The 27,576-nt window shown below is 38.3% G+C and overlaps 1 protein-coding gene across 2 annotated transcripts in view; it reads right to left on the bottom strand.

The window, feature by feature from the left end:
* myo10l3 (myosin X, like 3) overlaps window positions 1-27,576 on the bottom strand; it is a 93,809-nt gene that overhangs the window by 43,504 nt on the left and 22,729 nt on the right. Inside the window, exons 3-15 of one of the 2 annotated variants that reach the window (XM_061691563.1) lie at window positions 21,460-21,618; window positions 19,102-19,289; window positions 18,877-19,011; window positions 17,341-17,465; window positions 16,246-16,259; window positions 16,048-16,132; window positions 14,924-15,030; window positions 13,639-13,768; window positions 11,929-12,047; window positions 3,953-4,099; window positions 2,593-2,693; window positions 2,357-2,423; window positions 1,217-1,309 (exon numbers count right to left, since the gene is read on the bottom strand). In XM_061691563.1, the coding sequence (XP_061547547.1) occupies window positions 1,217-1,309; window positions 2,357-2,423; window positions 2,593-2,693; window positions 3,953-4,099; window positions 11,929-12,047; window positions 13,639-13,768; window positions 14,924-15,030; window positions 16,048-16,132; window positions 16,246-16,259; window positions 17,341-17,465; window positions 18,877-19,011; window positions 19,102-19,289; window positions 21,460-21,618 (1,470 nt within the window). Of the gene's footprint in view, window positions 1-1,216; window positions 1,310-2,356; window positions 2,424-2,592; window positions 2,694-3,952; window positions 4,100-6,356; window positions 6,440-11,928; window positions 12,048-13,638; window positions 13,769-14,923; window positions 15,031-16,047; window positions 16,133-16,245; window positions 16,260-17,340; window positions 17,466-18,876; window positions 19,012-19,101; window positions 19,290-21,459; window positions 21,619-27,576 lie in introns of those variants that run through there. The other variant, XM_061691562.1, reaches the window with a different exon arrangement.

Genomic DNA, 27,576 nt, shown 5'->3' with positions numbered 1-27,576 from the left:
GCTGTGTAGACTTTTTATATCCACTGTATAATAGTTTATTTTATTAGTACTTATTTTTAACACTTATTATGTGTGCTCATCAGACTGTCTTTATTCTTACAACATATTACTATTTTGTCCATTCCTGTGTTTATAGTTAACATTGCTTTTTGCTGATGTAACATGTTAACTTTGCAATTGAGCTGAGCAGTTTTGCGATTTATAATATGAAAGGTAGAACTTCTCAGGCAAACTTGTTTGTTGTATGCTAAAATTAAATATGAAGCAGTTAATTTTTACGGTATGCCTTACAGGGGGCATAGTATGGAAAATTTACGTTTTCATTGGTTTTATACAAATAGTTGGCTATCTGGAGGCTGTGCCCACTCATCAAGTGAGAAATTTGCCTTTTTGTTAGCTGTTTAGTTCTGTAAAAGTGCGTTTACGCAGGCAGTTCTGAATATTGCCAAATTGCGACATCAAAGTTAGACGGATTTACAAAAAACAGCTCGCACACGAGTTTTACCGCCCATGATTTGGAAGCTAAACTGGGTCAGGATCTGGTATTTTCAAGTGAGATCAGGAATCTGGGCGCCAGAACACAGAACAGTATCATAGAGTATAGTATAGTTATCAGTATTAGCTAATGAAAATCGGCACATCCTTGAATGTCCAGATAAATTGTATACTTGAGGCCATCGGTATTTGTGTTTGGCGAACTACGCTAATTGACAAGTCTATTTCGGCATCTTACTATGTTTTCAACTCACTCCAAATAGTTTCCTTTAAGCCAAGAGTGAAATGAGCTACAAATAAAGATCATTGTCATAAAAGCCTTTAGACAGCTTCTTTAGTTTGACAAATAAACACCAGGGTGATATAGTACAAACAATTGATACAGGGGAAAAAATGTTAAGCACATTGAATACAGTTTTATTTTTTGCAAAATAAGTGCAAAAGAGCCAGAGATTAGGCAGTTCTTACTTTGTGGCTTTACCTGTTCAGTCTTAGAACACTTTTTTTGTGTGCACAAAGCTGCTCACATTTCAGCATTGTTGCCTTCGCATGCGAGAGCGAGACGAAAGGAGTGTGTGAGAGCGTACATGCGCCACATCGACATTCAACCTTGCAACCAGCGAGGTCCCCTGGATCATTTTACATAATTGTTAACGTCCCACAAAGTGTGAAAGATGTGAAAAGTGGATGTCTGTGTTTGCGTGTGTGAGTGCCAACTCACCGCGTGTCGGCTGTGCAGTTTCTCCACAAGGGTGTAGTCCGTGCCTTTCGGGAAGCGACTCTCCTCGTTGATAAGAGCCAACATGCCCAGTTTCTGAAAGACAAGGTGAAAGACACACTGCCGTCTTTATGTGAACAGTCAACATGCAAACCCTGACAGACATCAGCCTTGAGCCACTGAGAACTAACTCTGTTTTTTTGTTGTTGTTATTTTTAAGCGCAGAAATTGTATTGATGTATCTTTCAGGTGAATACTGTTTTAAGATCGATGGTCAATACTTGAGCCACAGAGAACTCAAGGGGGCTAATTCAATTGTTATATAAGGGGCAGTGCAATGCTGCACTCAACACTTTCTTTTTTAGGTTGGGTGCCAGTGTATCTGTAGCTTAATGTAAGTATTTATTTTGAACATGCAAATGAAATAAGATGCAAATTGATTTGTCTCTTTTCCTCTAATAAAGTATAAAACAAACAAACAAAAAGCATTTTCAGGCATAATTGAAAAGGAGTTAGAAAAAGCTGTTTATTGAATCGCACCATGCAATCATAAAATGACTTGTTCCACTTAACTACCCGTCATTACATTGTGTGAAAAATGGAAAAGAACAAAAAAAATAGAAGTTAAAACAACGAGAACAAAAAAAGAAAAGCAAGTCGAAGTACTATTGGTTGAACGACTTCATATTGTATCCCAAAATGATAGTCGAGTCGACTGATCGATGACGGTCGTTGATATATATATTTTTGTCAGATGAAAACTTGTTGTGCTCACCGCCAAACACAAACTCACTCACTCACTCATTCCCTAGCGATCCTCGGTTGAATGGATGTGCATAGTACTTGTGCTTTTTTTTATATTTGAGGATAGACTTGACTGTGTTATTGATCTCATTTCTAATAAAATATTTCCATGTTTGACCCCGCTGCTAGTTTGCTGTGGCAGCCGACCACCTGTTGATTTCAGTGAGGCGTCCGGGTTGTGAATGCCACGATTGGACCTCAAGTTATAACCGTCATCATGGAGTGCTAAAATTGATGCGTCAATGTAGGTAATGTAGGCTTACGAAAACATTTGATCCTCTACTATTGCGAACCTCTGGACCAAGCCAGCCCAGACCATTGAGGGAAAAGTTCAGTTACCTTCTCAATGAGATCCAAACACTCAGCGTTGTCCATCCAGTCAATGGCCTCCCACTGGATGCCCTCCCTGTCAGGGGAAAGACGCATAAACAGTCATAAATAAACAAGCAGAGAGACATAATGGTTGCATTGAGCCATGTGAACACGTAATGTAATGAGGCATGAGTGAGCTGCTGGTTCATTCTTCCTCAAGAAGACAACTGCTTGTGACTGTGGGGAAATAAACATAAGGCTACCTGTTATATTCCAGCTGCTCCAGCGAGAAGATGTGCTTGTTGAAATACTCCTGGAGCTTCTCATTGGCATAATTGATATTGAACTGTTCAAATCGGTTGACCTGCACAGTGGAAGGTATGAAAGAATGTTAGAAAGAAGACTACAATTACAAGAAAAAACTTACGTTATGAGAACAAACTCATATTTTTCCGAGGAACAAAACTTTCATTATTACACGAATAATGGAGTGATTTTAACTAATGTTACATTTCTTGCTTGTAATTTGGTGAGGGTTCCCTATAATTACGATTTTATTATACTGTACCCTAATTATTTTTCAATTTTTGTTTTCAAAATATTACAGCTTTTCCCCCATAAGATGAACCGCTGTGTCAATTTTTTGTTTTATTTTATCATGAGGGAGTATAGATAATTTTTTTTAAAACCCTCCTGCATATTATTTTTAGTATAAGGTTCCATATTTTGGCTATTTATACCTCCATAGAGTGACTCTCTAACTTGGAATTTGTATAAAAGTATCAATTTAAAAAGAAAACACCTGGGTTTTGTCATACGAGTGTCCAGAAAAGGCCCCTCTGACAGTTACTTCTGTTTGACCCAATTTTGCATCAGCTTTGTCTAAATTTGGCGAAGACCGCCACCTTTTCTCTGATTGGTTGCCTCCGTGGAGAAGACCCACTTGTGAGAGTACACGTTTGTTATGTTGACAGCGCTGACTCGGGAACGGAAAGGGAAGGCAGAGATCTTCATTAGGAATGTAGATAAGCTGGAGACATTCGAATCACTTGATTTCAGGCCTCTTGGCAGAAAAACGTCAGGAACTCAGGAATACGTGGACAATTTTAATTCATATTTCACGTTTACTGAGACACAAAAGAGGCAATGTTACATCCCAAATACTAGAAATGGTGGGTTGGGTGAAATATGGCACCTTTAATAAAAAATGCGAAGAATTTGAAGTTCCCTGTTTTGCCATGTGTGATTTCATTGCTTTTGCTGATGTTTTTGCCAAGGTAATCATTTTAGTATCAGTATCGTACTTTATACAGATAGAGTATCGAAGTTAGAATTTTAGTATTGTGACACTACACTATTATTCAATTATATTCTATGTAAAGCATCTGACTGTCCTAAAAAAATATATTATTAACGTTACATTATATTTTACATCATTCTAGTAATCACTTTTTTCACTGAACATTTTTTTTTTCTTTACAACATTCGTATTTTTCATTTTTTTCCTCATATTGTAACTTTAATTTGGTGGTGATAGTAAGTTTTCAACTTTTACATTTTTTTAAGTATCGCACTTTTTAAAATCATTTTAGTGTGGCCCTAATACACCATAGAATTGATCACCTCAAAGTTCTCAAATCCGAAGATGTCCAGGATGCCGATGCACTTGAAGTTGTCTTTGCCTTTAATCTTCTGGTTGATCCTCATGATGATCCAGGAGAAACACTGGGAGTACAGTGCCATGGCAACAGAGTCCCGCGAGTCCACGGCCTGCAACGCATGATGCAACACGAGGTTATCGCCAGGTTAGCTGAGGTTAGTTGAGGGTGTGTTGTGTGTTGTGGTCGCTGTGCGGGCAGGATTGTTTGTTTTCACAACAGGCCGCACTGTTTAGTACTTTCAATGGTCCAGTGAGAGTGCACTATTTTGATGCATGAAAAAAAAATGCTGACTGTTTGCTGACTGCTCTTTATGGACAATTAAATAACATGCAGGACTGCAAAGTTGTAGCCTCAATGCAGAAAATAGAAAGAGAAAAGCAGAGATGGGCAAATGTCCTGATCAGATTTTTAATCAGGCCGACCCACCATTTACATTATCAAGAGTCCTGTAATATATTGTTGTATTAATTTAGTAATTTTTCCCTTCAGGTTAGTTCATTAAAATATATTAATTCAGGTTGTTTTATTTTTTTTAAAATGCAATTGGCTGATAAATAATTAAATTCATTCGCTATAAAATAAATATTTTATTAAAATAAACAATGTTACATGTTTTGTCATTTACTTATTTAGTTCTCATTAAATAATTGCTTCATTGATTTAATGCAAATGAAAACAAAAACAATTATATACACTGTACATCTAACAATGATTTACATATTTCACTAAATGATTGGTTAATTCTAATTCAATTCATTTATTAATACAATGAAAAAAAATCATGATGAATGAATTATTTTATTACTAAAATAAAATGTTTTTCACATTTTCCATATATTAAGTAATTTTTCTTGTTGTTACTCAATGGATTGATTTAATGTAAATAAAATATTGAAAACAAGAAATTACATTTATCAGCGTATTGATGTATCTCACAAATAATTGCTTCATTGATTTAATGCAAATATTTCTTTTAAAACAATTACAGTACATATCCTGTATATCTAACAATGATTTATTTCATTAAATGATTGATTAGTTATAATTAAGTTGTTTCGAAATATTTTTTAAAAAATAATGAAGAATATTTTATTATTGAAAATGTTTTTTTACATGTATTCATTTTTTAATGCGACGCTGATTGATTTATTGATTATTTTTTTTTAAATGTTACTCTGATTGATTTATTGTAAATACAAAACAGTAAATGAAAAAACAATTACAATATACATTTACAATGTTTTACTTATTTCATTAAATAATTGTAAAAAAAACATGATTGATGATAATTGAATATAACTTAAATCTCAACTATTTAGTTATACATTTACATCATTAAAATTGGTTTGTTTCATAGTAAATCTTTACAAAAATGTAAAGATACATCCAATTGTAATTAAATTATTTACATAAATATTTTCTTGCATTTTAATTCATTCTATTAAATGATAGTTTAATTATTATTAAAAACAAAACAATTATAAAATAAGAATTAATTACTATTTTATTAATAACAAAATACATTTTCTTTTACATACTATTACACCCACTCCCATCTTTTTTTATTTTATTTATTGATTTATTTATTTTTACATTATCTCCAAATGAGTTATCCCATCTGTCAGCTTTAAACATCAAATGCGTTCCTTGAGCACAAACGTTGGGCCGCCCCTGGTACAAATGCATAGGATGTTGTTGTTGAGTCCAAAATAAAGCAGTAGCAACAATACTTCCCCATCCATCATCCCCTGACACTGGACAAAAAAAAAAAAATCTAGTGGTTTCAGGATCTCCGTCATAGCGGCGAGAAGAGAAGAATGGCTGTTTGTCCCGGATGAGGGACAGAGGAGGGGTCTCAGTTGCCCACTCCAGGCGGCCGTAGGTTGGGTGACCCCTGGTTACTATGAGAAGGAGCCTTTCTTACTCGGTCCAGCACTGGAATAATGCTGTCTCTTTTTTTGCGAGGGGCTGCTTCAAGGGGCAGACAGAACAAGCTGCAGCAGGGTGGACAGCACAGTGTCTTTGTCCCTGTTGTCAAATGAGCTCTTTTTGTGGCATGATTAAAAAGATTCCTTTCACATATTTACTGGCATAAGAAGAAGGAGGGGGCTGAAGGTTCGGGCTCATCCCAAAACGGCCTGTGGGATGTGTCACAAAGCTCGAAGGCCCCAAAGGTTGGAGAGCTGCGCTTCAAGTCATATGTGCGACTCATGCATGACGTTACATGAGCGAGAAAACTCACACAAACTGTCTGTGGAACTAAGGTTGTAAAATTCCGGGAAATGTTGTAAACTTTCCATGGGAATTTATAAGAATAGATGACAATAAAGCAGCAATTTTTACGGTATTTTTCTCGGCAGTCCTACCTGTCCGTTGCGGTTGAATTTTCTCATTCTTTGCAGCAGCATCAAACAAGACTGATGGATTAACACAGGACAGATTCACTACACTGCTGTGCAGAACTGCCTCAACGGCTCCTGTGGCAGGCTGTGCTTCCTCAGCAGTCGCAGGAAGTACATCCTCTGCTGGGTTTTTTTCAGAAGGGTGTTGATGTTGACGTCCCACTTCAGGTCCTGTGAGAGTGTAATTCCCAGCAACTTCAAGGTCTCAATAGTTGACACAGGGCAGTTGCACGTGAGGGGCAGCTGCAGCAAATGATCCTGAAGTCCACGATCATCTCTATGGTCTTGAGGGTGTTCAGCTCCAGGTTGTGTTGGTCACACCATGGCACCAACTTCCTGTGGATATGCAGACTCGTCACCGTCTTTGATGAGGCCAATGACTGTGGTGTCATCTGCAAACTTTAGGAGGTAGACAGCTGGGTGCGTTGAAGTGCAGTCGTTTGTGTAGAGAGAAAAGAGCAATGGAGAGAGGACACATCCTTGGTGGATCCCAGTGCTGATTGTGCATGTGGATGAGGTGGTTTCCTCCAGCCTCACCTGGCTGGGTCCCGTCCGTCAGGAAGTTGTAAATCCACTGGCTGATGGCAGAGGAGACGCTGAACTGGAGGAACTTGGAGGAGTAGAGTTCAGGAATTATGGTGTTGAACAAAGAGCTGAAGTGCAGGAACAGGATCCTCGCATAGGTCTGTGCCGTCAAGCTGTTCATGGATGATGATGTGCAGTCCCATGTTGACTGCGTCAACCACCAACAAACTGCAGAGGGTCCAGCAGGGGTCCTGTGATGCTCTTAAGGTGGTCCAGCACGAGGCATTCAATTCTCATTCACTGCCATAGATGATTATATTTGTCAACTGGAACCCAAATATTTACTGCCACCGAAAAATATATTCAACAAGCACATTTTTCAATGGGTAGGCGTGGAAGAGGGTCTCACCTAACTCGTCTGTGAAATTCAAGCTTCTACATAACTGTACGGACAAACAGATGCCAGCAGATGGGAGTGTTATATCACTTTGGATTTGAGATCAACACAGCTTTTGAGTTTGGGGTGAATCTCGGCTGGTCACATCGATTATGAGGGTAAGAAATGCTAACACATTGGAAGACTGAGTCGAAGTTTAGGGACCCTCAAACTGAGTATGTGTATGTATGGTATGAACAAAGTATGTGTCGCGATAGATAGTCGAAAGTGTGTGTTGTCATCGTGAAAAAAGATCATGTACTGAATGGCGAACGGGATGTAAAAAGTCACTGAGGTTCAACTCAAGCCATGCGGTGAGTCAGCGATGCTCACGGGTAGTTTCTTAGGCCTGGTACCCACATAAGGATTTTTCAAATCTCGGATTTTTTTTTAGCTGTGACAGGCCCTACACATAGCGATAAAAAACAGGCATTTAACAATTTTATTCATTATGTGTGTGGTGTGCTCTGATAATCTAAGCACAGAACACCACAAACAGATGCTCTGTTCCGCCGCCAATCTCGAAATCTCACGTGATCTCACAAAAATTAAGGCTGGCAGACTTCAGGGTTTGCGCCAATCTTTACAGTGTGTTGCAGAAAGGAATTGGAGGCGGAAGATGGTGTCGATAAATAAAAATACTTGCTTTGAAAAATACTTCTCATCTAGGAAACCCACTTTTATCCAAAAATCCACATTGGGTAAGACATGTTTGTTTTTATTTACAGCCGGTTCATCTTTCCTCACTAAGGTCGCTTCTTTGATTGGCTACATTCCGTTTCACGTCACAATTGTCGGCGTCATGACTCAGGGAGACGTCTGCTTCCCCACACACATGGATTATTTTTGGTCGTCAAGATTGTCGGCCCCGACCCATTTCGGACCGTAGTATCAAGACAAATCTCAAACCTCAGACCTAAGGATAAACATATAGGATAATATTATAAGACATATGCTAGTCTGGCGTTTGACGTGTCGAGAAGGGACCAAACAGGAAGGGACAAAAATAGCCGATTGTCTTTTTGTGTGTAACGGGCCTCAGTTGTTTATCTGTAAATAAATGATTATTTTTCCATCAAATAAATCATCATTTTGCCCTTTGTTTTATAGTTTGAGGTATCACAAAAGCAAAAAAATATAAGCGTCAAACTCAATGTGGTGCTTGATGTTTCTTTTCACAAGAAAAGAAACATTTTTTTTCTCTGCATTTTTTTTTTGGATTTTTTTTCTCTGCATTTTCCTAAAATATTGGCATTTTTGCTGAAAGCAACCCATGTTCTACAGTTGAGTGTAGCTAGAAACAAACTTGTTTCTGGTGAAAGAAAAGTGTACTCTTTCTTTTGGTATTTCAGTGCTTATATTGTGACATAACACAATAGCGTGTGGGTACTGAAAGAGCAGTCCAAGGAAAAACAACCAATTAAAGACAGAAGAGATGAGGTGTCAATAATTTCTCATGCGCTTGCGGGCACTTTTTGCGGGTACACCCCCTCAGCCACAAAGTTAGCCACGGCTGCTACGTTGGTAGCATGACTTATTCATAATGGACCGCTACTATAACACTATATGTTTTCTGTTTGAAGTTAATTTTTTGGGGAAAGTATGAAGTTTTATTAGAATATGGTAGAAATACACTACTTGGAAAACTTGAAAAACTTTGTCACAACAATCCGTGATTCAAGAAATAAAATAAAAATAAAAAACTGACTGGATGCCCTTTCACTGGCAATACAGCAGGTAAAAGCAAGCTTACTTTCTACCTATGTCTAACAGTCACAAATCTGAAAGTCCACTTGAGAAATTTGCTATTAAGCAACAAGGGATGGAAAACATGCCAAATAAGAACTTGATTTTATTTATTTTTTAAAGTTAAACATACACACATACAAAAGCAGCAAGTGTCTCATGAATGGTTTTACTCTACGTTGTGATGCATCTAATCTAACCTTAGAAGCAGTACTATGCACTGCAAATTCTGTAGACTGTTATACAGTACCTGTATTTGACTTGCGGGTGGTTGTTCATCTGTTAGTACGTTAGTAAACTTTTTTAAATGGTAATGTTTTCTTGAGTTTTTATTACACAATAATTATTGTGATCTATTTTGTTTTATCTCACACTTGACAAGTACCCCAAATAATAATAATAATAAAAAACTAATACTGAAACTAATAACTAAACTACCAACAAGCAAATTAAAACTTTAAAAAAATAACAAATGTGCTCTAAAAAAAACTAATTAAAACTAACTGAATTTAAAAAAGAAAAGTCAAAACAAAATAAAAACTAACTGTAACGGCAAATCCAAAACTATTGTAACCCTGGTCCACAGCTAATCAGAGGGCACAAACAAACAATCATTCACACTCACATTCACACCTATGGACAATTTTAGAGTGTTCAATTAAGATACAATGCAGGTTTTGGGAGTGTGGGAGGAAACTGGCATATTGCACGTGGAGAAAACCCACGGAGGCACGGGGAGAACATGCAAACTACTCACAGGAAAGCCAGAGCCTGGATTTGAACCCATGACCTCAAAACTGTAAGGCGGATGTACAAACCAGTCCGGTACTGTGCCACCCATCATCAAAATGATCCAAACTAAAATCATTATCTATTTCACTCTGTGTTTGGTGAATCGATATAATACTCTATATCACATTTCACTTTATTTTTTAGTTTAGTTAAGAAACATTTCCTTTACAGTTAATGAAGGTTCTGTGATTGCAAAAGTTGGTCCGTGGAAGACAATCTCATTTACATTATCTCCTACGGGAAAATGGATAATATAAATGAATGGGACGTCCACCAGCGTCCTGCAATGGGATGTTTTCAATGTTGAAGGTTCTGCTCTATGGTACATTACAATTATTCTAACCTGCTGAAAAAAAAATAGCCCTCATTAATCATAAAATGAAGCATGGATGTATAATGCCAGACATGCTGTGTGTGAATTATTACTGTGTCTGCCACCACAGGAGAAGTCTACAACTTGATTCCCCCCAATCATGAGCTTGATTGTGCTTTTGACTCAGATCACTATCGCCACGGCGTCATTGTGCCGGGAATTTGGTAGACAAAAAGCAGGAAATGGCCGGGAGTCACACAAGCCATGTGCAGGGAGGCGAGAGACTGCGCGAGAGAGATATATGCGTCATCGAGGTAAGGGGGTAAGAAAAAAACATGACAAGCTAGTCTAAGGCCCAACGCGAGTGAAGCAGCTGAACGTGACTGAACTGGAGAATCGTGAAAAACTCACACCTGGCAATTGATCCCTGAACAAATATCATCTCGATGCAATGGAAAAACTGCAACCCCTCGTGGGAAACAACGTTTTGAGCCGCCACATACCTGTACAGTGGCGCCTTCTCATACAAGTTTAATGCGTTACGTGACCATGCTGGTAACTCAAATAATTGCAACCTCATCTCTCAAATCTTATTTTCCCATTGAATTGAAAGGAAATCCATTCCGGCCTCCCCCCAAAACAACAACAATGTGTAATTTTTTTTTAATGAGGGAAAATAGCACTCTATAATATTGTTTATTGTAAAGAAAAGTAAACAATGTTCGCCACATTTTTTGCTTCAATTAAAGGGGCATTTTGCTGTTCCTTCTGGTGCGCGTGGCTTGGCCACCCGGGGGCAGTATAATATAAACACACGGATATATTGTACACAGAGCCAGTCTCAGCTCCTCAGTAAGCCGCGGTAATATTAGTGGTTCTTTGAAAAGGACAAAGAATATATGCCTGTGATCTTTCTACATGTGTTGCTCCATAGTTTGTATTCAAATATCCGTTGTTTAAATGGGTATAACACCGCGACACCAATGATGTTCGTTAGCCCAACTATGATGTTTTGTATCGTCTGTTAGCAATAAGCTAGCAGACTTAATAGCAAACTTATGTGGTTGCGTTAAATACACAACGTGTAATTCTCTTTGTTGTATGTTTAATTTGATAGTAAACTTCAACTGGGAGTGGCAATAAATAGCTTGAAGCCTGTTTTTTGAAGAATTGTTCACTAATTTGCTGAAGTGCTGCTTATTGTGAAGTGAGTTGAGTTGAGTTCACTGCCACCATACAGCACTTGTATCTCAAGTCTGTGCTTGCAAATCTGAGCAACAAAATCAGCCAAACAATGAATGGCTCGTATCTCAAAAAAAGTATTCGTAAGTCGGGTCAATCGCATCTCAAGGTACCACTACAGTATACTGTATATACTGTATTGGTACGACTTGGTGGCGGCCGGCTGAATCTCGCTTCGTTCCTGGATATGTACATTTGTTGTGAGGGAGTGTGTGCGATGTTATAGCACTGTTCAACTACGAATCAAATTTCAAATCGCAGCAATACTAGATGCCGAAAGTCTGCCATTCCTGAAAACTAGTCGCAGATCCCTGCACACTGTGTGAAAGTTCAGTGTCGTTCGGCCGCGTCGCTCTGTGTTGGGCGGGCCTTAGGCGTCAAGTCAAGACAGAAGCAATGTGGGACTGAATGACGGATCCCACTAAAGTTTGGGCAGAGAGGGAGGTATGTCGCTGTGGAGATTGGTCTGAAAGGGTTGTTACCTGCTCCACGGTGAGGGGGGAGCAGATCTCCTCTCCTCTGAGGATCATGGAGCGCTGGGTCAACACCTCAGACAGTTGGAAGGAATCCAAGCCAAGCAGCTCACTCACGTTACTGACAACTGAAAGCACACATGCATATGCAGTACATATATAAGTATTTAAATAGCACATACAGTGGTACCTTGACTTACAAGCTCAATTTATTCCTTGACGAAGTTTGTCACTTAATTTACTTGTATATCAAAATACTGCTGTTGTTTTTTTTGTTTTTTAAATTGACCCATGCTTGAGCCCTGTGAATTATGCCCAGCAACAAGTGGCCCAGTGAAAGTTTATCTTGACCAGGGGAAATCTATTGATGTTATTATTAGCTGACAAGTTTTATGATGACGAGTCTCTCTACCTGTCTAAGTAGCGGTTAACGTGGGTGTTTGGAAAAGAGGTCAGGCAGTGAAGAAAAGAGAATGGCACTCATGTTTCAGCCTGTTGAGGCCTGTTGCTACCGTGTCAATCAAACTCAGAGGCAGGAAGCAGACAAATCCAAATTACTAGTATCAAGTTATGAAATAAAATTCCTAAACCCTCTAGGCTCTTTGCTGGCCATCTGTGTACACCTTACTTTTTGTTCTTTTCTTTTTTTTATCCATTTTAGTTATCTTAAGTCAAGGGTATGGATGTATGGATGTTTGTCAGAATTTGTAAATTAACATCGTCACTTCTTAAATAAATTAATAATATATTGTTTACATCAAATTGTACCTTTTGGCTCTGCCGTAAACCACTTTTGGCTCACTGAAACACATGAAATCTACACTTTACATTTTGTCGGGGAGAACCTATCCTCAATATTAATTGAACATCTCTCTAATACTATTGATTGGCATCATGTAAAGGTGGTTTGTTTGTGTTGATTAATTAAACTACTGAATACAGTCATTCAGGCGGCACGGTGGATGACTGGTTAGAGTGTCTGCCTTCACAGTTCTGAGGACTGGGGTTCCCGTAGGTTTGAATGGTTGTTTGTTTATATGTGCCCTGCGATTGGCTGGCAACCAGTTCAGGGTGTACCCCGCCTCCTGCCCGATGACAGCTGGGATAGGCTCCAGCACGCCCGCGACCCTAGTGAGGAGAAGCGGCTCAGAAAATGGATGGATGGATGGAATACAGTTTTTCATGTGACATGGGTTCCTTATTGTCTACGTGCGAGATGTATGGTGTTAACAATTTCTGATCAGCACCATTTTTAGTGCTCTGCTGCCATCTTGTGGCATCTATATGCAAAACCCCTTTTGCAGGTGAGGCAGTTGGAGTGTCAATTATTCGCAGTTTCGCTATTTGCGCCAGGCTTAGTGGTACTTACTACGTGTATATAAAAATGTCAGTTTTACAACCTGCGCACTTTATTTTGTATACAAACTGGAATTTGAAGGGTAGAAAACCTAAAAATTAATGGCTTTTTTCTACTAATAAGAATGTATGGTTGCTTGTTAAAAACTTTATGCAGTAAAATAAGCACCAAAAAAAACATTTGAAAAATGATTTGATTATGTCTGTATGTGGCCAAATATGGCCACGAATAAATTAAAAAGTGGTTGGTTAAAAAATATTGGAAAATTCTTTGAAAATGGGATGATGTCATTGTTGACTCGACGTGGATGTGGATGAGTGAACTCATCTGGCACACGGTGAGTGCTACTCTTGCTCTCTTACCTCCTTTGGACATGATCTGAGCTCCGCCCGCGGTCATAAATTCAATGTTTCCCATCTGGAGGACGGCAGACAGCAACTTGAACACATCTCGGATCTCCTCCTCCCTGAACTCCATCACTTGCAGCGCCGCCTGCATTACAACACATACATTAAATGCCACGATACAATCAGAAATTAACATTACAGTGTCCCCCCACATATTCTTGAGTGTCAGACACCTATTGAACACATTCATTGATTATTTTATTTACTTATCCGCCGTTATTCACTGAAAAACCCGCTATGTCCCCGTTTTGTGCACTTTATGAAATGCCCTGAGATCCTAAGAGATGGTGCCAACACCCTGTCAAATATAAAAGTAGTGTTGATGCTATTGTGTGGCATCTCAGTGCCAAGGAACTATGCTGCAGTAAGAGGAGGAGCTTCAATTAGACAGACCTATAAGCCCTGGGTAGTAGCGAAATAGTGCTTTGGAGTCATGTTGAGTCATGTAATGTTGTAGGACTATAATCCATCCATCCATCCATTTTCTGAGCCGCTTCTCCTCACTAGGGTCACAGGCGTGCTGGAGCCCAACCCAGGCATCATCGGGCAGGAGGCGGGGTACACCCTGAACAATCGCAGGGCACATACAAACAAACAACCATTCGCACTCACATTCACACCTATGGGGAATTTAGAGTTGTGAATTAACCTACCATGCATGTTTTTGGGATGTGGGAGGAAACCGGAGTGCCTGGAGAAAACCCACGCAGGCATGGGGAGAACATGCAAACTCCACACAGGCGGGGCCGGGGATTGAACCCTGGTCCTCAGAACTGTGAGGCAGACGCTCTAACCAGTCGTCCACCGTGCCACCAGGACTATCATTATTATTATTATAATGATTAATATCATGATATCATAATATAATTCATAGAAATAAACCCCTTTACATATACATTTTTAAAACTACAATTTATTTTATTACGTAAGTATGTAATTACTGTAAATATTCAAGTGTTATTAATATGCATGAAATACTATTATATTATTAAAACAAAATATTTTACATAATGTTTTTAAAAACTTGATCTGGTCCATTTGGCCGTTACAGAAAATAAAAACTTGCCCCTCCACCACAAATGCCCATGTTACAACACAAAGTATTGTAGTGCCCCCTGGTGGTGATACATGATGCTCTCGCTCTCTCTCTCTCTCTCTCTCTCTCTCTCTCTTTCTCTCTCTCTCTCTCCCCCCCCCCTCTCTCTCTCACCCCTTCCCTCCCTCCCGGTTGCTTACTGACCATGACGCTGTCAAAAAGCTGCTTGTCATCCAGGCTGCTGTCCTGCATGCAGCCTGACTGGCTCAAGTAGTGATAGGACTCGGGACCCTCAGACAGCAAATACATATCTGCAACAAAAGACCGATTGGAGTCTCGATGCTTTACAAGTAGAACACATCATTTGCTTGGTTTAATGACAGAGAAATACAGATGCATCTGAATATATTATAATGTGTTAGAAAAGCTAATTATTTCTACCTATGTAACATGCATTTTTACAAAGTATGATTTTGCTTCTACCCATATGATCAAAACATGAAGTATTATCTGTATTTTGTTAGTTTTTTCAAAGAATTATCCTGAAGCACTTTATTTGAAAACAATACTTTTTTATTTACTTGCTCTTATTGTGAAATTCTTGCTCTTATTGTGAAATTCACTGCTAATATGTTTGATTACCCAGGCAGAATTTGTAAGACGTGTACAATTCTTTAAAGAAAACATGAAGGACCAGGCGAAACACATTTAATTTCATTTAAATGGGATTCAAATTAAACTGTCAAGCATTTCAGAAAAGCATTATCATTAAACACAAAATAACCAGAAAGAAATTAATGATGGTTGTTGTTCAGTCATCAGTCATATTTAAAAAAATTAAATAAATAATAATAATAATAATATTTCAATAATTCTGCCTGGGTATGTAAACCTATGAGCACAATTGTACATATATGCAGTCATATGTACCCCTGTCAAATTGGAATGAAAGTGTAGGCTACAAATTTTTAACCTCTAGGTGGCATACTAGAATGAAAGCGTACAACTTTTTCATAACCTCTAGGGGGCGGTGGCATATTGGAATGAAAGTGTACAGCTTTTTCATAACCTCTAGATGGCGGCATACATTCATAAAATGTGAGTCTTTCATTTTCTCCTATACCTATGTATAATGCCAACTATTGACTTTTGACAATTTTTTTTTTGGGGGGGGGGGGGGGGAATGCGTCTTATACACGAGAAAGTACGGTACTACCTAATTTCCATTGAAAACAATTATTTTGATGGTTCCCGTTTTGAAGTCTTCCACTGTATTCTAATGTATTGGGCTGCGCCTGTATGTCCTTTTAAAGTGCAAAAGCTCCAACCTTTGCGGTCTTTGTCAGTCCCTGCGATCAGAGCGTAGAAAATGTGGTAGTTTCGTTCTCCAGGATTTTGACGCACCACTCGGTTCTTGAGAAGAGAGAGCAGATTATGATGACATTATCTAATCAAATGTTCTCATCAGATATCTTATTTCTTGGATTCCTGGTAAATGCAGGAAGAGGATTTCAACACCGACTAACCTTTTCCAGCAAATCTGATAGGTGAAAGTCAAGGAGAATAACAAAAACATGCTTATTCTGAGTAAAATACAAAGACACTCCAGGATACCAACCCATTTAATTTGATCCAATACAATATTAATTTGTAAAATTCTTGAAAAATATAATATCTTGAATGCTGCGAAGTTGAAATGTGTTATTTATTGTTGTGTTTGTAATAGTTTTTAGAGCCTTGAGCATAACTGATGTTATTCTTCCCCCAAATTTTTTATATTTATTGATCTCCTCACTTTTTTGTTCCTCTAAAACTTCCACATTTCTCAAATCAAACCATTCCAATGTCTATTTTTTTCAGCCGATTCAGGATACAATAGGAACTATTTTTCACTTTCAAAAGGTTACCTCACAATTTCACCTTTCCAATGAAAACATCCCAATGAAATGACGGATACATTTTCAAAATTTAACTCATCCCATCCATCTTATTTTTTTTATTCAAACTGTTTGAATTTGTGACAAATTGGAAGTTTTCTAAAAACCTTTCAATATTCTACATTTCACATGACAACATTCCCAAATTGTATTGACCTCCTCCTTCCGTATTTTTCTTATTTATTTCTCAGATTCAAACCATTCCAACTACCTATATTACCATTATATTATACTTCCCGGTTTTTAATTTTGCAATATTCTTTTCTGTACAATATGTTACCATTTCAATTAATTCTACACCAATTTAGTACAGCATAAAAATGTCAGCATTTACATGCCATTTATACAGAAATTTCACTTTCATTTGTTTTTTAAATTTTGTTACATTACTGAGCTACATGAAATGGGCAAAAACATTTGTTACTTTTATGAACAGTGATATACTGGATTCATCTTTACGTACTGTATCTCTGCAATCAGAACACGGGTCCGTTGTATTTAAATTTTGAAAAAATATATCTTTGATTTTGATGACGTTATGGTATGTATACAGAATCATAAACAATTAGAGGATGAGAAACATTGTAGACACATGACCACGCATTTCCAGTTGTCTTGGTCTTTTTCTCATTTTGAGTTTACATTAATCTTGTTCATGTCTCATATAATACTGTTGAAGGATACAATCAATGATGCAGCCTCCCTGGATGTTTCCATTCTGGGAGAAGTGAAGCTGTATGAACTTTCCGAAGCGACTGGAGTTGTTGTTGTACACCGTCTTTGCATTCCCGAACGCTTCCATGATGGGACTGATGGGACAAATCATCGCAAAAATTACTTTACCAGGGGAAGATTCTGAATATTTTACAATAATATTCTTAAATATGTCACATTCTGGGCACTTTCTAGGTATACTTTTAGCAGAATACTGTGTACAAATATCTCCACATTTTAAAGGTGAGTATAAGCGGTACAGAAAATTGATAGATGGATAGTTGTTAGTGTATAAAGCAGGAATTAAAAAAATTGAAGGTTGGCTCTTTATAGGGAACCTAAATATACAAACCCCAATTCCAATGACGTTTGCATAATCCTGACTGAAACAAATGCAGCGGTACTTTGACTTAAAAGTGCCCCAACGAGCCGTCGCTTGGTTGGTTTTTCGCTTTGTGTTGCGAGCCAAAATTTGAGATACGAGCAAGCTTCGGATTCACCGTCGCTCAAGTGAAGTATGAAAAAATGGAGCAACTATGGTAGTGTGGTGCCTTGCGATAAGAGTTGAATTTGTTCCATTCTCAAATCATCTTTCCCTATTGAAATGAGTGTAAATGCCATTAATCTGTACCAGCCTACCAAAATGTTTTTAATGTTTTTAAAAAGAAAAAAAGCACACTATAATATTGTACTTCTTTAAAAATATATACAGTAGTCACATAAGGAAGTACAATGTAAAGAACTACACAATTTTTTATTACATTTTTTTTTTTTGCATCAATTCAACGGCCAATTCAATTCAATGCTCCTTTACGCCACCTGCGGGCAGTATAATACAGACATCAATATGCATGGAGATAAGTCTCAGCTCCTCAGTAATCTGCAGCAATATTTGTTGTCCTTCGCAGAGGATAAACACTTGTGAGCATTGTTCTATTGTCTGTCTACATGAGCAGAAATATCCGTTGCTTCAAGGGTTATAACACCGTGACCCTGATGCTATTCAAAAGCCCGTCTACAGCGTTTTTTGGGGTTTTTTTTGCATCGTTTGTTAGCATTAAGCTTAACTGACTTTACTAAGGAAAAGTTACTGTATGTAGTTTAAATACACAGTGTAATTCTCTCTGTTTTCTGTTCAGTTTGACAGTAAACTTCAACAGCTTAAAGCCTTGTTTTTGAAGAATTGTTCATTCGGTGCCAAACTGCTTATTCTGTGAGTTGAGTTCACTGCCAAAACTTTGAAGTCGGGTCACTTGTACCTCAAGGCACTGTTTTTAAGATAGGAAAACATTTATATTAAAGCTTGAATACCTTTCCGTTAAGTTACCCTAAATTACAATTAACTCCCATTGAATGCTTCCAATTTGCAATATTTCGAAAATCCCCCAGCTTAACTTCCACTGGAAATTCCCCAGTGTTTATGGAAATTGACCAGAAAGTTGACATCCAATGTAAATTTTTTACCCTAGTATTTCCCATTTCCATTTAATTCTAGTACATTTGTACCTGCTTTGAATGAGGGCCTGCTCCACCCTGGTGGTCCTCTCCGATGGCGGCGTACCTGCCGACTTCTGGCTCATCACTGAGAGGAACTTGAGCAGCAACTTGGTGCTCTCCGTCTTCCCGGCACCGCTCTCCCCGCTGACAAGATTCGGAGTCAGACACATTATCAACACTTAGCTCCCAGTCAAGTAGTTAATGAATAAGCAGCGCTGTTTTCTCTGTCTTTACCTAATGAGCACACATTGGCTGTCATGTCTCTTCCACAGGCAGCGGTAACACTCGTTGGCGACTGCGAATATATGAGGGGGGAGCTCCCCCATCTGGTGTTTGCTGTATAAATCCACTGAGGCACCGTCGTACAGGTCCGTGATCTGCTTGTAGGGATTTACAGCTGCCAGTATCGAACCTATGTTGGTCTAAGGATGGTGAATGAAGAGGCAATAAGGATGAAATAACAACTTAAGGAAATAAAAGAAGTACTTATTTGGTACACCTGCACAATCTAATCAGATCAAATGTAAGAGCTATATAAAAAATTTTTAGACTGTTTCTATGTGCCCTGCGATTGGCTGGCGACCAGTTCAGGGTATACCCCGCCTCTCGCCCGAAGATGTGAGTATTGTTGTATACTCTGTATGTCTTGCTGCTCCATTTGTGTTAAAGTAGCAGTTCTTTGAAGGTCAATAATTACCGGTACTTTAACATCTCTGGTACATTCCTTTAGCTATGGCGTTTCCCATTAAAATTTAGCATTAAGCAAAATGACAGTATATGGTTTGGTTCAGCATTTTGGTGTTTAAATATTCAATGTTTACTTCTGTTTCATTTAATATGTGTCTTTTTTACAGCAAACTTCCACTAGGAGTGACAAATGAACAGTTTGAAGCATGCAAACCTTTTATTTGGAGAACTGTGCGAGTGAGAGAGTGAGAACAGGCGCTAAGGAATCCTTAAAAAAATAAATTTTAATAGGTTTGTGTGTACTTTAATGAGTTTAATTGTGTTTAAAGTGTGTGGGAGGGATAGAACTAAATTCTATATTGAAGATTTTTACCTATTGCTGGTGGGTCTGCAATGTATCCCCTGCAATAAACAGGGGTTCACTGTAATACACATATTGTTGAATTAATACATCTCTGACTGTAAGAATCAAAACGTCCTTCAAATAAGATTGTTTTATCCATATAAAGCTCCTTAATTGGATAATTTTAGATTATGTGCTGGTCATTGAAGGTAGATTCAATGGCCTAATTTGACTTCTTTCAACAACTGATAATAGATTTGGATCCAGCCCACTGTTCCCACTGGGGTTAAGCGCTTTAGGGAAAAGTGCCTCGTGAATTGTGCTTGTAGGTCATCATTCCAGGATAACACACACAAAATAAAGAGTTCTTGGATTGTTGTGTTAAAAGAGGTTTAAAAAGCTCCATTCTGGAAGTAGGACTCAGAATACGGCTAACTATATTCGAAAGTCAAAGTCTTTTGTTGCTGTGCAGAAACTTAAACAGAGATCCATTAGTTCTGCCTTCAACTGCACTGCATTATTAATAGACACCAATAATAAAAGGATACATAAATAGAAACGGCTAAGGTGGATTCCCATTGTAAAATGGAAGTAACAATTCTTAGTTGAACAATCCCATGAAAGCAGCATGTCTCGCGCTACCCATACACATCACTATTTCAGAAAATGTAGTATTCCGGTAATCTTTTAATCAAGAAAACAAAAGACTTGTGAATCTTCTTGCCTTTATGTTGACTGACCTATAATTCGTTAGCCTTGTCATTTTCAACTTATTGTCACCATATCGATAAAAAATAATGTGCTTGCTAAAACGGGTGTTTTTTCTTTATGTCTGTGTAGATTCTCAGTCATCCAGGTCATGGTAATCCTCAAAGGCTGAATCAAGGCAACTGGACTCGTTCTCGTTATCCGAAAATGTAAAAAAAAAAAAAAAAGACTTAGGCAGTTATGCTATTAGGCTAACAGTTTACAACCTAAACTTTAATGCAGTATTTGTTCCATGAAATTGTATTACATTTATTGTCACTGTATCTAGTCTCTTTAGTTTGAAGCATTTGTCTTGGCTGCACTGCTTCCTCGGTGTATGTGGATGTTACCAATTTTGTCCAGTTCCTTTAATCAATCAATCAGAATTCAAATTCTAGCTGGCTGATAATAACATCAGCATTTTTCCATCCTCCAATTGGTTGGTCAAAGTAAAACTGTTCAACCAATTTCGACTGTCGATCTGCACACAGGATCTCTGGTGAGTTTGATCTATTTTATCTAAAAATTAAAAAAAAAAAGGTTTTCAGGTTTTAAAAAAAAATGTTTTTAGATAAATATTGATTCTAAATTCCTCCAGATTATGTATCTCACACAGTTGTATGCTGTTATATTACGTTATATTGATGGTTTCTATAACTGCTACTTAATAATGGTGGTGGTATAAGGAGATGGATTGTCAGGTAAGACCTTTATTGAAGGCTCAGGTACCAAATACAGGGCCCGCCACTGTGTCTAGACAACACCAGGGAAACCACAATGGAGCCTACTGTGCGTGTTCAAACAAGCTTCCTTACATAGATGTTGTCTCTCTGGTAGCGCAGAAAGAGGTTGTGCATGATGGCAGCTTCGTGGAGCTCTGCCAGTGTGGACATGTCCTCCACTCCATGGACGCAGCTGGGGTGCATTGGGTACGCCGTGTCCTTCCTTAGCTCTGCCTTCTGCAGGTGGATCACCTGGAAGCACACAGACACATAACCAGATTTAAAGATGGTGATCTGTGCATGTTGTCCATATTTATTAGAAAAATTTCAAAGCCACGTGTATGCAGTTCACCTCCTCGGGGTATGAGGAGGAGTATACAGCAGGAGTATTGGGCTAGACATGTTGACGCGCACCTAAAGTCTGCCACTATGACCACAGTATGAGCTTTCAAGCTTTCACTTTCAAGCAAAGTTAAAGAACAACTGAGTCTCGGACAGGAATTGTTGTATATCTGCGCAAGGTATCCAATCTGTAAGTACGCTTTAATAATTTATTAGTGACCTACCGTAATTGCTCGTGTATAATGTGCACCCATGTATAATACGCACCCTCAAAATTGACCTCAAAATTCTGGAAAACCCTTCAACATATTTACAATGCATGATTTTGCTTCTACCCATAGGATCAAAACATGAAGTAATATCTGTATTTTGTTAATTTTTTCAAAGAATTATTCTGAAGTTAAGCACTTAATTTGAACACGTAATACTTTTTTATTTACTTGCTCTTCTTTTGAAATTCACAGCCCTACTTTTATTTAGTAAATGAGAAAAGACACAGTTGTGCTCATATGTTTGATTACCCGGGGAGAATTCGTAAGATGGGTACAATTCTTCAAAGATAACATGAAGGGCCAGGAGAAACACATTTAGTTTGATTTTAATGGGGTTCAAATTAAATTGTCAAGCATTTAAAAAAAGCCTTATCATCAAACAAAACATAACCATAAAGAAATTCATGATGGTTGTTCAGTCAGTTCGCTTCTGGCACTGGTAAGTGTAATGAACAAGAACATAAGGTGGGGGAACGGGTTGAAGGCAAGCGTTGTGTTTTTCCCCCAATGCATTATCACCAGGTCCTCGAGCGTATTCAGTTGCATCCCAGCAGGGAGCAGTCGTCGAGGGTTTAGAAGACTGCAGAGTCATCACAAAAGCTGCTTTTCCATTACAAGTTCCAGTTCTTCCCCGGCCTCACTTGGCCTAGCCTGGCCTCTGTTGCTTTTCCATAACACGGGCACCAATCAAAAATGGGAGGGATTGGAGCGGGATCAAGAAGAAGGTGACGCGCTCGTTTGTCGCGTCTTTCATCTTGCTGTATTTCATCTTCTGCCAAGATGGACAAAAATGCCCGCACCTCCTCAGTCGACCACAGAACAAAAGCTGCTATAAGCCTGCCGCACACTGTGTGACGTGGTCGAACGCGACTGGAACGGACCACTGTGTACAGTTGCCTACACCCCGCACATGAGCGATTCACAAGTGGATGGCCGGCGAGCCTGTATAGGCGTTTGATGCTGTTGTTGTGTGATGAGCGCTCCCCTTGACTGACTGGGAACATTTCATGCCGACACACTGCTTATACAGAGGAAAAGCGGAAGTGGCTGAGGACAACATGCAGACGTAAAGGGGGAAGGGTCCGCATGAAGGAGGACGCTAAAGGCACGCCCCCAGTAGGTATATAGCGCCGGTCAAGCCAGACTCCACCCGTAAAGTAGCAATCAAGCCAGCCGCCCCTAATTTTGTTCATACTAGGCATGAATTAATTAGTCGCCAACTCGCGGCGAAAGCCACCTTAAAAAAAAAGCTTCCCAATAATACGGACGTCAATGCTCTTCGGTTAAGGAATGCAACCAGCAAGGTTAATTTGAATCTTGAGATGCATTTAAAAATGTAGTTTATTAGTTTTTGGAGACTTTTATTTTGAACTACAATATCAGATCTTCATCAAACCTCTTTTAGTAGAGTCCTTGGTGGTCTGTCACACAGAAAAATTAAAAATGTTATAATTTCCCATGGCACACCTGAAAATTGCTCATGGCAGACTAATGTGCCTTGGCAGACTGGTCGGGAATCACTGGACTAGAAGTATAGTATTCAGTATACAGTACATAAAGTAAATGAAAAAGTCATTTAAATAGACACATTGCTCCATCTTGTAATTGGATCGGTTAGCGATTTTTTTAAACTCTCCATTCGGTGATCAGCCCCAAAAATCCTGATCGTGTAAAGCTTATAGCAATGTGGTCCTCTGTGAGATTTAAGGTTTTGAGGACAATGACCTTGGGGGAGAAAAGCAGCACGTGTGATGATGTCATCCACCCTGCAGATATACAGGCAGCTGAGAGTAAATATCTAACCCTTTTTTTCCTCTCCCTAAACTGACAAATCAATCTAAGAGCTTGAACCACATGAGTCATTTCGCATTCAATGAGATCAGTTACTCTGTGTGACTGATGCTATTATCAGTGCCTGGAAAACTGACTCTTAATGGAGGAACATCAGCCACCTCCTTCCAGTTCACTTTGTGTTAACTTTGTGTCCAGCAGGCAATGAAATGCACATTCTTTACATTGTTATATTTTGTAAGGGGGAGCAAAAAAATATCAAAAATAAATCCCGGATAACAAACAACTGAGAGGATATTATCAGGTTTCACTGTCAAAACAAATCTATGGTAAAAAAAAAAAAAAAAAAAATCAACTGAGGAATGTCTGTTCGCATTTGTTTACAGATACTCCATATAGACTCAATCATTTTTACTTTAATTTCAAGTGACCTTTCTTGTGGATCCCCAGTGAACAATGTCGTGTTCAGATTTCACAGCGTAGGCTTTGGGGAGCCTCAGGGAGTTTTTCCACGCCTAAAGCATCTGAAAGTGTTGCAGAAAACTGAGCGGGAGTTTCACCGTCCTCCATTTCATTTTAACTGCTTTGATCCTTGGTCATTCTCAGATGATAATTTACTGCGTTCAGAGCCTCAGTAGACCCTCTTAGATTATTAGCACTGTTTGACACCAGGTTGCAGCCTCAGTGGTGTTGACAAGATGAGTGACGTAAAAAATAATAATAATAATAAAAAAAAAATTAAAAAAAAGGATTCAAACTGTTGAATGCCACTCCTAGTTGAAGTTTACTGTCAAACTAGGAAAATCACACATTGTATATTTAAAACATCTACATAGCTTAGCATTTAGTCTGCTATCTTCATCCTATTGCTCACACAATGAGAAACACAAATTACATACATACATATTACATAACCTTTAAGCTACTGATATTTGAACACAAATGGTGCATGAACACATTAAGACATTCAATGCAATAGGGCACGCAGTCATTTATTTTTTATCCTCTGCAAGGAGCTTGAGATGTATATCGTGCACAGACGCCCATGTACAGTATATGCGTCTGTCTTATGCTGCCCCCAGATGGTCAAGGTGGGCAGAAGCACATAGGCCATTCAATTGACTTTTTTTTTTAAATTCTAATCAGTTCTATTTAATTTTCATTTTCATGTACATTTTAAATGTCAAGTACAATACTACAGAGCAGGGATGGGAAACTGGTGGCCCACACTCTTGAGTGGCCCCTCAATTAAATCTGGAACATTATAACAATGCTTCCTACCACCATATATCAGTTTTAAGTTGTAGTTACATAGTTTATCACCAGATGGCAATCATCACTTAGTAGCGCTTACCCAGGTTCTTCTCCATTTGAGAAGAAGACTATAAAGACGCTGTCAACCATGATTGATTTTGTAAGTGTGTGGTGCCTCCTGGTAGAGCTGATGGAATATTGTGTCCCCCTCCATTATTTCAGGTGCCTATCCCTGTTAGAGAGTGCTTTTTCTAATTTAAAACACATTACAAACATTTCTGTCGAGTTTTTTTTGGGGAGGTCGCAACGGTTTTATGGCATTCGAATTAATTTCAATGGGGAACTGTGATTTAAGTTACGAGCAAGGTCACGGACCAAATGAAACTAGTATCTCAAGACAACACTGTACTGCATACAGTATGCCTTTTGTGTACTGTGCATAGAAAAAGTCTTGCATAGATCGTACTCAGCTCATGAAAAATGGAGGCAAAAACAAAAGCGGTGTATATCTTTTTTGTGAGGCAAAACTGTAAACTAGTTGACAACTGTGTAGTACTAGGACTATGAGTGAAAATTCTACTAGTTAACATCTAATGCTTCACCAATGCGTCACAGTACATTTACTACGTAGAAGTCAACTAGTACACTGTTTTGCCTGACTAGTAACATACAGTTGTCCTACTAGTATGCCAAAGTTGTCTGACTCGTGCGATGAAATGTCATACAGTAGTGGAAAGCAGTAAGGGGAAAACAGTTCTGGTAAGACACATTCTAGTTGTGCACTGAATTATCTTACAAGTGAGGACAAGTGCATAATAGCAACTGGACTTTAAGGTGGATATCAAGGATGTGGAATAAATGTTACAATGGCTTTCCATAAAAAAAACAACCCCTCTCCTTTTGTTTGCTGCTCAGTGAAACCACACCCTGCTTCTGCTGCTTTGTTCAGGCAGCTCTACTGAATAATCAAGAAAGAGGTGGGGTCACGCTCACTGGATGGTATAGTGGACTCAAGACATGGAAACAAAATCATTGCTTCTTGTGGGAGATTTTTGAGAGACGGGTACATTGTGACAGTTTAAGTGTTAAAATGGTAAAAAGATGTTTCAAGCTACACAGGAGCTTTATTTTTTCTAACAAATTTTAAAAAATTACTGACAAATCCACCTGACATACAGTAAATGATCGATCCAACGCAGATGCTTGCAATAATGTTTGTGTGAGCGAGCATTCCTATCTCACATAATGGCTCCATTGACCAATAAATATGAAGGGCTATCAAGTGAGCTATTTTAAACCTCTGAATGAGACTGAATGTCTGCACTACAACACTTTGGAAAAGCTTATTTGTCACACTTCGAGAAGTAAAGGAAAAATTACAGTATATACAGAATACAGCAGACAGATATGGAAATCTTGGATCTCATTGGAACAAGAAGAACTGTCAGTGTAATTTCATCTTGTTTTTCGTGACTTTTTCTGTGCACAACTTGGCAAGGAAGTAATTTCACTTTTGCAACATACAAACGCACTGTTACGCCTTTCTGTAAAGAGACTCGCCGCCCAAACAGTACTCTCCCTCTGCATGTGTCAATATGTTATCAGAATTGACAGTTTAGTTTTTATTTTATTTTATTGATTTTTTTTTTTTTATAAAATCCTTGGTTAACTTCTTGACAGTTAAGAATGTTAAAACGTTATTCATAACCTTTTCTGCACAGCTAGTAAAAAGGAAATCGGTACATACAATGGACAAAAATAGCTCATCTATGGTTAGGCAAAACGTTAGTAGGATATTAATGATAATAATAGTAATAATAATAATAATAATATTACAGTGGAGCCTTGAGACAAGTTTAATTTCTACCATGACTACACTCGTAACTCAAAACTCAACTCAAATTGTCTTTTCAATTGAAAGGAATGGAAATACAGTTAATCCATTCCAGCTCCCCTAAAAAAAAGAAAAAAATCATTTTTTTTTTTTGAAAACCATGCTTTTTCATAAGAAAAAATGCACTCAACAGTATTGTACTGTATAAAAATACAAAGTAATAAGATTTGTTCTCCACATTAACGGCAAACACGGAGAATGCGAGTGCAAAACACGACTGTGCCTAATGTTTTGGCCTTCATTGTTCTTCTCTCAGGTCAATTAATCAAATTAATCATCATCATCATCATAACTTTGATTGCATTAAGCATTAATCGTACTCGAGTCAAAAAAAATCACTGTTGGTGGCTTCCCTATTTTGGCATTTTAACACCAATTAAACTGGAAATTGTGCACATTTTTGGTAAGGTGCGTGTGTTCCATGCAAAAATCAATGTTTCAGTATACAATTCCCAAAATATCATATCACAACACTACTCATGGTATAAAAAAAAAATCTATGAAATTCACTGTTGGTTAATGTCAGGTAACAGGGCCACTTCCTGTCTCTCTTTGTGTGCGCCCCTCTCAAAATAACAGACACCCTGTTAATCCAGCTGGTGCCATCTGCCCAAATAAAAGACACACACACACACGAACACATGCACGCACACGCAC

Source organism: Phycodurus eques, chromosome 12 (assembly GCF_024500275.1).
Source record: "Phycodurus eques isolate BA_2022a chromosome 12, UOR_Pequ_1.1, whole genome shotgun sequence".
NCBI classification, from domain to species: Eukaryota; Metazoa; Chordata; class Actinopteri; order Syngnathiformes; family Syngnathidae; genus Phycodurus; species Phycodurus eques.
This window is presented reverse-complemented; position numbering and strand designations above follow the sequence as displayed.